This window comes from Hesperophylax consimilis, chromosome 22, assembly GCF_061612785.1.
Source record: "Hesperophylax consimilis isolate HC1 chromosome 22, BYU_Hcon_1.0, whole genome shotgun sequence".
Taxonomy (NCBI): domain Eukaryota; kingdom Metazoa; phylum Arthropoda; class Insecta; order Trichoptera; family Limnephilidae; genus Hesperophylax; species Hesperophylax consimilis.
In genome coordinates, this window is record NC_142857.1 from 22,790,612 (window position 1) to 22,802,403 (window position 11,792).

At 33.5% G+C, this 11,792-nt stretch overlaps 1 protein-coding gene across 1 annotated transcript; it reads right to left on the reverse strand.

Moving 5' to 3' along the window:
* Window positions 1-2,577: 2,577 nt before the first annotated feature.
* Window positions 2,578-8,179, reverse strand: LOC149413256 (phospholipase A2-like). The gene is made up of 3 exons (XM_089644896.1): window positions 8,007-8,179; window positions 4,844-4,996; window positions 2,578-3,634 (listed from the first exon to the last, which is right to left on the reverse strand). Exons 1-3 carry the CDS (start codon window positions 8,177-8,179, stop codon window positions 3,547-3,549), a joined length of 414 nt encoding a protein of 137 aa, XP_089501022.1. The 3' UTR covers window positions 2,578-3,546.
* Between the last annotated feature and the right edge of the window lie 3,613 nt (window positions 8,180-11,792).

Here is an 11,792-nt window from a genome sequence, read left to right on the forward strand (position 1 = left end):
AATTCGTCTACAAAGCCGCTGCCATCGAATTGTAATTCCAAGCCATGAACTCTATTCCCAACGGCGAACTATTTTAGATTAGTATATTATGTAATAGAGCAGTGTGAAATATCTGAGGATATTACTATAATTTACAGTATTATTATATTCTTTAGATAATGTAGTTGAAGTTTTATGTTACGAATTACACACAGTGCGTTGATATAGCCAAACGCAATGAAATAATACTTTTTTTCGTATGAAGCAATAACTTTAGGGTGTCATTGTGTATTAAATGAAAAAAAACGCACTTTATAATTCACCACATTTACTAAATTTAGGGGGTGACAGATAACGTATAAGTTCTAAGCGTTTTATATAACTCCATAATACTCACCATACAATCCCATACAGACCTGTCACACCCAAAAGATGATGTGTTATAAGTGTGGGTGTGGCGACGATATGCGCCGTGATCTGCTAGTCAAGCTATATTTGAAAATTATGACCGTCATCTGCCAAAGTAACAGATCCCACACAAAAAATGATATTCCGCGGCAGTTCCCCAATAGATCTGACCCCCTTTCCTAAGGAAGTTTATAACGTAGTGTGTCACCCCGACATATAAAACGTATATACCACGCCCAAATTATGCGCGCATAATAAAGCGTAATATGTCTAAAGCATTAATAAATGACACCCAACCAGGTTTCGCTTATTTCAAGCTTCGTCAGGGTTTATATATTAACTAAGACATCTGGTTAGCCGTCATTTATTAGTACAATAAAAGTGGTGTATTACAAAGGTATTTTTTTCATTTAATAAATAGTATTATGTTAGTCGTATTGCGCGGAGTCTGGGAGAAATTAAATTTCTGATGTATTCTCCCAAAGAACTTATTTTTAGGATTTCGAGGAAGATCCAGTATGCTATTGGGTATTCTTTTACAGTTTTTTTAAAGAATAATTTCAAGTACCTACATACACAATAAAACGTAAAATCGTTTTTATTTCTTAAGGCGATGCACTACGTCGTGTAATATTTTAAATTGAGCCGCTATCAATAACAACCCTTACGTAGATGGCGATAAGGTTTAAATTCCCGCTTAACACCATCCGCCTGTTTTGATTTATGCAAGAAAAAAACATGACCAAAAAGTGCCTTTTATTTTATTTTGTGGATGTTCAGGCATAAATATTTAATTTTTTTCGATCATTTTATAAATAACTTAATTTGCCACATTACAGAGTAAAATCATAACCGAAAATGGGTTCGTAAGTAGGAGATTTTGAACTTTAAAGCAGTTTTCATAGGCCTTTACATAATTTTTTTCTAGGATTATAAAAAGACTAAAAAGTACTCGATTATTTCAAAGGCCAAGATGTATTCTACACTCGCAGTATTTAATTAAAGCATCTGAAACATTTCTAGGCGATCAAATTTTCAAACCAAAAAACACATGATTTTGAATTACTACGTATGGCATCGCCTTAAATGATATATTACATTGATGGATATAACCTTCAAAAGTTAAAGAAAATTTGTTGTAATAAAATTTTTGTTAGTTTTAAGTTAATTCTAAAATTCGTTTCATTATGTTGTAATAATGTAACACGCAATATAAATACAAATAAACAAGAAATACGTTTTATTTTTTTATTTTGTGTTTTTTTGAACGTGAAATGTATTTTTTGTGTTTTATTTATTATATTATGTGTCACGACCAAAAACGTAATTATTCTAATTAGAGTCATCTAGATTTGGAGTGCAAATCATTTTTAGAAAATAATTGGTAACTCAAGGTAATCAACCAATTAAATCTAGGTGAATGTACTATGAAGTTCGTAGACCTGCAAAATAAATTACTTAGGCCTAGTTGTTTAAATTCCTGTCACATTTGACGTCATCACCAAATCGGCAATTATCCGCCAATTTTCGGCCCGTCAACGTATGGCCGTTATGCTTGATGATTTAAGGCAGGTTGTTTCACAGAAATTCAAACGTAACTTTGTCATTCAGCGCCATTTTGCTCATGTTTTTAAGTCGGTTGTTATTAAAATTCGATAGAAAGCTGAAACGCACCTAGAATTTCAAATATCAAAAAAATAAAATGGCGCCAATGGCCATTTGATGACTTTGTCACACATGAATTTCTGCGAAATAACTGTGCCTTAATTGATGACTGATCAATATTGATCCATGGTTTAAACCAGTGCTCCGCAACCTTTTCTCACCTACGACACACCAAATTTCTTCCTAAAATTCCTCGGCACACCAAAGCTAAAATATCTCGTATTCATAAGTTCCTCCGGTAAAGTTTTGACCATCGATGCTTCTCGATGTATGCAGCAGTGTGTAAATTGTAACGTTGGATTTTTTTGTTTTACACAAGAGACAAAACCCTTTTTACTACCCGTCATTGCCGCAGTGCCATCCGTGCAAACAGCAATGCAATTGCTCCATTTATTATTGTATATTTTTAAGAAATCATCGGTTACTTGAAAAAATTCTTCACCGGTAGGTCGCTTTGGAACCTCCTTACAAAATAAATAATGACCTAATAAAGTCCTCGTCAACGAAAAGTACAATAGCTATCAACTATGCTTTATTTTTAATATCGGTTGTTTCGTTGATCTGAAGCGCAAATTTTTTAGCCAATAACAGTTTTCTAATCAGTGTTTCTAATATATTGTGAATACGTCTTTTAACAGTATTTGCAGACAATGAAAAATAGACAATATTATGAAAAATATTTTGTCATCATGTATTAAATACATAATGAAATATTGTAAAATGTCAAATACATTGAATTTGACCGCGGCACACCTGTGTCCGGCTCACGGCACACCAGTGTGCCACGGCACACCGGTTGCGGAGCACTGGTTTAAACAATCCAACTTAAGATTTAAAAGGTGAGTTTTGACTTGAAAATATGCGGTGACAGTTCAAAAGACAAAAAATCAAACTGAACGTCGATTTGTGATGACATCAAATGTAACTGGAGTTATAATACAAGGGCCTTAGGTTTGATGACAACGGGTTCAAATCATTTTTTTTTACTGGTGTCATTATTTTTAACTGTGATTTAACAGGGGTGCTCGGAATCATCGGGTGAAGAGTGTTCAGGATGCGCCTCCCCGCCAGCTGTCAGATAGGGAGAGATTGGTTTGGGGAGACCTTTGACTTCTTCAACTGGTCTCTTGACTCTTGACCCATCGCCTTGCGCCGTAGCGGGAAGGATATATTCATACGTCCGTCACTACTGGACACATCAATCTTTAGATTCCTCCCCACCTCTCATACATTTTTCACTTCCAGAACTTCCTCCCTTTCTTTCCGTGTGGGATAGTGTGAAAAAATATCTTTTTTATAATAATACTTTATTGGTTATATTGGTGAATAATTAAATTAAGTTCAAATTCATTCCTCGGTGTGATTGGCGGGGTCCACCGGGTGACTCCTGCGGCCCTAGACTGGTTTGCAAACCTCTGACCCCCTCTGACTTCCCACCACACGAAAGAAGAAGATTTAAATTAAAGCTTGATAAATAATTACTAAAATATAGGCTTATTTAAATGGGGGGACATCAAACCATTGGTATAGCTTTGGTTTACTGTGGTCCAGTTCATATTCCACACATTTTGGCCTCAATAATCTGTAAAAATAAAGTTGGATATAGATAAACAAACTATTTTATTACACAATGTAACAGAAAAATAATCTAAATTATAAACATAAATAATTTAATGTTGTAGAGATATTCTTTTTGGCCGCTGGCAACCTTTGAAAGTTGGCAACTCTACCTCGTGCCGTCAGCTGTTCGACGAAACCATTTTGAATTCATTCGAGATTTCGCGCGCCTAGTTGACAGTTGACATTTATTTCTTTTCCCCACATTTACGACAAATTTACTGGTAAAACTTGTAACTTTAAATGAACAATAAAAGTTCGATTGTTTCAATAATTGTTTTAATTTATGGAGTCAGACAATCTATGGATGTAATTGCTGAAAGTAAGCCGGCGATAAACACACATAAACGCACTTCACCCATCCATAATGTATTGCTCGTTCATAAAGTTACGAATCAATAATCTAATTTATTCTATGTTCATAAAGTTACAGATCAATATTCTAATTAATCTTATATTCATAAAGTTACAGATCAATAATCTAATTTATTCCATGGTCATAAAGTTACAGATCAATAATCTAATTAATCTTATATTCATAAAGTTACAGATCAATAATCTAATTTATTCCATGTTCATAAAGTTACATATCAATAATCTAATTAATCTTATATTCATAAAGTTACAGATCAATAATCTAATTAATCTTATATTCATAAAGTTACAGATCAATAATCTAATTTATTCCATGGTCATAAAGTTACAGATCAATAATCTAATTAATCTTATATTCATAAAGTTACAGATCAATAATCTAATTTATTCCATGTTCATAAAGTTACATATCAATAATCTATTTTATTCCACGTTCATAAAGTGATGGGTCAATAATCTAATATTCATAAAGTTACACATCAATAATCTAATTTATTGGAAGTTCGTAAAATTTCAAATTTACAAAAAAAGGTAAACCCTCTGTTATTTTTTTACCTATCCAACTTTTACCTGTCAATAAAAGCAATCAACATGACAATATCCAGATAACGAACATAACAAACAAGACGAAACAAATCTGCATACCTCATTTAAAAAATTGGTTTAGCCTTAAATTGTTTAAAAATATTGCAGTTCTTCAAACGACACGCAAAAATTCTCACAAAAACATTGAAACGTGTAACTTTTCCAGAACAGTTTATTAGTGTATATCTCATTATAGTAAAATTATCTCTCTTACCCTCTCGTTTTAATGCATTTGACGATAGGAAAATCTTTACGGAAGCATTGCGTTCCTATAATGTTGAAGTACAAAACTCCAATATTGTCTCCCAGACCATCTTTGGACTTGTGCAGGCACATGTGAAACTTTTCATCGCATTTGCAATTCAGTCTGAAAACAATAAGGCAAATGAGTAAACAAAAAAAGGTTTTGGAATTAGGAAAACGATAGGTTTAGTTTGATTAGTCTTTATTTTATTTTAGATTCCATTTATTTTATGATGAAAACATTATATAAAAAAAATTATATAAAAACATTATATTTATAATAAAATCTATCCCAAATTAATAAAATTAATTAATCAAAAACAGCACGGTTTTATCAAAGGAAGATCCACCGCAACTAACTTAACGGTATTTCAAAACTTCATTATACAATCATTTGCAGAAAATAAACAAGTCGACTGTATATATACAGACTTTTCGAAGGCATTCGACAAAGTATCCCATAAACTACTAATCCAAAAACTATTTGCTCTAGGAATAAGGGATAACATGCTAAAATGGTTTAGTAGCTATTTGTCAAATCGTAAACTGTTCATTAAAATAAAATCTTGGATGTCGAAAGCTTTCCGGGCTACCAGTGGCCTACCGCAAGGTAGTCACCTTGGCCAGGTTTTGTTCCTCATTTTCATCAATGATATAACCAATTGCTTCAACGATGTCGAGGTATTGCTCTTTGCAGATGACATCAAACTATACAAGAAAATAACTGATATAAATCATTGCCATATACTACAGTCAAATATTAGTAAGTTTAGAGATTGGTGTGTTCAAAATAATTTATTTTTAAATGTAGTAAAATGCAAAACCTTGACTTTCTTCAGAAACAAAAATCCTGTTTTATTCGAATATTCCATCAATAACATAACTTTAGAAAGAGTCACGGAAATGAGAGATCTTGGAATTATTTTGGACGAAAAACTAAGTTTCACCAATCATATCCATCAAATTGTGAACAAAGGTATGAAAACACTAGGCTTCGTATTAAGAACAACTAAAAACTTTAATTCTTTACAAGCCATTAAACTATTATATGTATCTCTAGTAAGAAGTCTAATTGAATATAACTCAGTAGTTTGGTCTCCATCTTACAAAATTCACATTAACAACATTGAGCAAATACAAAAAAAAAATTCTAGGTTTTATAAATTTTAAATTAAATATCCCTGTCGAAGACTTAAAATACAATTTCTTATTAAATACTCTAAAAATACATACATTAGAAGATAGACGTAAAATAAACGATTTAACGTTCTTATTCAAAATACTTAACTCTAAATTCGACTGTTGTGAACTCCTGCAACTTATAAACATACATACACCCACAGTAACAACACGACAAAATACAATATTCTACAGCAGCACACATAAGCGTAACTATATTGCCCACTCTCCGATACAACGACTTCACACCATGGGAAATCATTACTTGGGTGATGTTGACATATTCAATACCAACTTGGCAAGTTTTGTGGATCATTTAAAACATTTATTTCAACAATACTCCTAAACACATCATGTAAACCTACAAATAGCTGTAATTTTCTGTTTTTGTTTCTTGTATTTGTATGACTTGATGCATAGCTTTTATCAAATGTAATTTTATTCTTATTTTTTATGTTTCAAAGTATCTGTCAAATTAAAATTATACTACCAACCATGTAAAAGCCCTCTGGGCGTTAAATAAATAAATAAATAATAAGTAAGGTCCTATGGTCGGGAAGGTGGGAAATAACATTGATGGCGAGATAATCGCAAATCTTCGATAAACTACCTTCATTGCTTCTTCTAAAGAAGAAATTAAACACCTCCTCGCTAAAGAAGTGGATGAAAGCCGTAATATAAGCCCACTGATCAACCAGCCAAAAACAAAACTAAGGCTTAGAAGCGGCTTTTAAATGGCGAAGGAGGCTTCTAAGTAAATGTGAATGTAAGAATTTCACGAAAAAAGACGCCATGAACATGGTGTGACATGGCTTAACGAAAAACACTAATATGGGACTGATTTGGAGGCTGAATTCCTCCATGTTTCTATATGAAAAGAAGGACACTTACGGCCGCTGTTCCCAATCCTACTGATCAACAGTCAAGCCGAAATTTTGGCTCAACACTGCTCAAGGGCACAACTACGCTCTTTCCAACGGAAAGGTGACGACTGAGCGATCTACAAATTTAAGGAAGGCAAGTTACTGGATGAAGCCTACCTCAGTAAATGACTAGTTATAAAAAGTGTCGACAGAATGAAAAATATTCGCGACGCCAAGACACGATGGCATTAAAGTCAAGCAAACACTTTATTTTTAATATATTATATATGTTTATGTTTAAGTAAAAAATAATCTATGCATTAATAATAAACACAATAATTAATTCGTCAATATTAATTTAACATTGAAAGTTTTTACTTTGATGTCATTTTATTGTCTATGAAAGTGGGCGGGGCCAGTTAGGATAATCAATGGTAAAGCTGTTTGGAAACAGACGAATCGAATGTTATTGAACAAACTATTTGGCTGATCGGAGCCTGAGATTGATCCTTCGAAAAGTTGGGAACAACGGCCGTTAGAGCTTAGAGCCAGCAAGATAACATAGGTAGACGCCCTCCAAATGTAATGCTACCAACCTTTCCTTTCTGGAAGTGGTAGGCATTCAAATAGGTCGTCAACTGCTTGCGTACAACTTATCCTGAGTTAATTTACACACATTGCTCGCCGAATTAAAAATTTGACAAGTGGAGGGCCCTGAATTACCCCACGTTCATATATAGTATGAAAAAAGGACATTCAAAGCTTAGAGCCAACAAGATAAAATGGGTAGACGCCCTCCAAATGTGATGCTACCAACCTATCCTTTCTGGAAGTGGTAGGCATTAGAACATTAGCCGTCAACTGCCTGACTACAACTTATCCTGAGATGATTTCGGCACATCGATCGCCGAATTAAAAACTTGACAAAGATGAAGGCAGGAGAAGGTCACGGATCACTGATCAGTGATTAAGTTTAGTGTCACAGGACCCTGAACGACTGCTGCGCACGTAAATCGTAATCGTGAGGAGCGAAGGCTCCTGATTCATCAGGACAATTAATCCTGAATCTTATATCATAAGCTTGCTAGTTACTTGGTGTAGAAGTCTTCATTGTTGAGTCCATGTGCTGTGTGTCCGGCAGGTATGATGTCGCTGCAGAGGTCGTGCGCCCGGCAGCACTTATCCGTCTGGTTGTAGATGCCCAGGTCGTGGTAGTTGTAGGCGATGTTGCCAGGCCCACACCACTTTGTTCCTGAAACAATCATAAACACACATTATTCCTAAGTATGTTGTAAGATGACGAGAATACCTCGTCTCACCCAACAGGTCAAAGAGAATTAATCCGATCTGCCTATGAATACCTGTGATACCTACTTAATGCCCAAAGTTTATAAAGCAATTCAGCGGGGGTCGGTAGTCGGATTGTTGACTTGCACATTAACATAGTTGGTAAATATCACAGGCGAACGTCACGTAGATAATCATGGATCCCCCAGCGATTCTTCAAAAACAAACCATTTCATTCCCGAGTCCAAATGCTTCATAGGCTTGGAAATAAATTCAGTTCCGTTGAATGTTATTTTAAAAATTGTTTTTGTTACTACAGACAGCTATGATTTATTTAGCCTTATTATCTTTCATATACCAACTAGAAATGCTCGACCGAAAATTATTTTTAATTTTCATTTAGATAGTCGTATATAGTCATAATCTATGTACCTAGATAAAGATTGCATGCAGTTGGCAATACTTTCTCAGAAATAGTAGATGTGTTTAACCGCACAGAATTTAGTTACAAGAAAGCTACAATAACTAACTAACTATCTAACCACCACGCCGGTTCCCCGCAGGGGTAGGCAGAGAGGATGGACCGCTAACAATCGGACTTGGCACGCACTCCTTGCCTTATTCACATTCATACGTAGTTCCATGATAGCTCAACACGATGACAATGTCAATAAAAGCCATAACATGTAAACCTACGTAACCTATTTAAACCTAGTTTTTGTTTCATCACTTTTCATGACTTTACATCACTTTTTAAAGATGTGTTGAATTGTCATTTTGATGAGTTAGCTGGTCACCACCCAAACCATGTAAGCGTCCCTTTCTTAAACTTACTCTTTACGCTTACATCAGCTTTGCATTCTTTGCGAATCTCCACATTTCTCACACGATTATACATGGTTCGTACACATTTTTCTTTCGTCCTTCTTCTGCCAGTTCCATGCCTCACTGCCACACTTCAGGGTAGGTACCAGAACTCCAGTGTGGGCTGCTAGCTTCGCTTCTTTGGACATTTTTTTTACTAGCCCCAACCGCGTTTAGTCCTCCAAATGGAGTTTGCCGAATTTATTCTTATTTCAATATCTCTATTAGCCTTTCCATCTCTCTTAATAATGTACCACTAAATTAATATACATCACAGACATAGGAATTAATAGACGAGAAGATAATGGCGAGGGGTAAAATCAACTGTTGAAGAACGAAGGGAGTAAGGCTGACTGTGATTCGTCAATAAATCAATCTAACAGTAAATAGGCATCTCGCATTATAATATCACCATTTAGTTCTTAAAAGTAAAATCTGCTTTTGAATGAATAGACATTTCTACATGGGAGCGCAAATTACTCGCCACGTTATGAACTAATTTGCGAAGTCCAAATTCGGCAAAGTAAGGCAGCTTCTATTTTCAGAGTCGTAGTTAGTTTCAGAGTATTTAGTTAAGACACTTTTACAAATGTCTCATAATTTACTTACCCCAGTAAACAACGATGAGCACACTTGAGAATCGCTACATTGTGATGTGATAGTATATGTTTCTAAAACTGATCCATATAATACGGTGTGAATAAGCTTAAAATAATGCTTACATATGGAATGTAATACGACAATTGGGTTTATTCTCTTTTTCACATCTATTTTTACAAGTTTTCATATCACAAGTCAACATTTTGCCGTGTTATTTCGTAAAATGAACCGATGATGCCTCGACCATAGTTCGCACAAGAATGATGACGTCACGTTTTCAAATTTCACTTGAGGCCATATGCGAGCCCAGCCGGCTCAATGGAACCGGTATGGGGAGTGGGGATAATACGCTTTTAATCACTTAGGGCAGGTCTACTAATATTCATATGTCTATGATATACATATATTTTTATGTGAATACCGCACAAAAGTCCCAACAAATCCAAAACGTCTGGAGCCAGTGAGTCTGGGGTATGTTGTGAGACTGAAGATAGTGGGGAGGGGAAGGAGATGGGGAAGAGGATAGTTGGGGGAGTACCTGGATATTCAGACCTGGTCACCAAACACGTCTAAAGCCACTTCAAGCGACGTTTCAATTCTGTATGGTGGTCTTACACCAGGGCGATATTGAGAGCATCTTCCACTCTGGAACGTACCGCAAGTATATTATATATGTATTATTATAATAAATTGTTAAATAACACAAAATAATCAAATAAAATTTTGTTTTGAACCCGCGACATTCGGCTTGCTAGTCGAGAGCCTTAACTCTTGACCACGGAGGCCCTTAAAATATATCACACGTTTGTAAAAGCCCGTACGTGCGTATAATATAAATAAGTCAATATTTTCATTTCTTCCTAGCTAAAATTTAAATCAGAAATTTGTAACATTTTGTTTCGTTAATATTATAATAATTTGTAAGCTTCTTTTAATGTTTATTATGACAAAATACCTAACTTTTATTTTAATATTTACTATGACAAAATACCTAAATTTTCTTTTAATATATATTATGACAAAATACCTAACTTTTCTTGTAATATTTATTATGACCAAATACCGAACTTTTCTTTTAGTATTTATTATGACCAAATACCTAACTTTTCTTTTAATATTTATTATGAAAAAATATCTAACTTTTCTTTTAATATTTATTATGACCAAATACCGAACTTTTCTTTCAATATTTATTATGACCAAATACCTAACTTTTCTTTTAATATTTATTATGAAAAAATACCTAACTTTTCTTTTAATATTTATTATGACCAAATACCTAACTTTTCTTTTAATATTTATTATGAAAAAATACCTAACTTTTCTTTTAATATTTATTATGACCAAATACCGAACTTTTCTTTCAATATTTACTATGACCAAATACCTAACTTTTCTTTTAATATATATTATGACCAAATACCTAACTTTTCTTTTAATATTTATTATGAAAAAATACCTAACTTTTCTTTTAATATTTATTATGACCAAATACCGAACTTTTCTTTCAATATTTATTATGACCAAATACCTAACTTTTCTTTTAATATTTATTATGAAAAAATACCTAACTTTTCTTTTAATATTTATTATGACCAAATACCTAATTTTTCTTTTAATGTTGGTTTTGGTTATTTGGTAGTGGCAGGTATAGTAATACCCTTTTTATTTGTATTTTTTGTACCTACGACCTATTACGTTGATTTACTTTGTTCCCAAATTATTATTTTCAATATATTCAACTATTTGCAAAAGTGGAAATAAGATACATTGAATTGCATATCACATTCATGTAGCTGGGAATTGAACTATTATTATTATGGTATATTTAATGCAGAAATGTAATTTCTTAAGGCTATGCCATACGTAGTAATGCAAAATCATGTGTTTTTGGTTTGAAAATTTGGTCGCTTAGAAATGTTTCAGATGCTTTAATTAAATACTGCGAGTAGAATACATCTTGGCCTTTGAAATAATCGAGTATTTTTAGATAAGTCTTTTTATAAGCCCAGAAAAAAAATAATGTAAAGGCCTATGAAAACTGCTTTAAAGTTCAAAATCTCATACTTACAAACCCATTTTTGGTTATGATTTTATTGTATAATGTGGAAAATTAAGTTATTTATA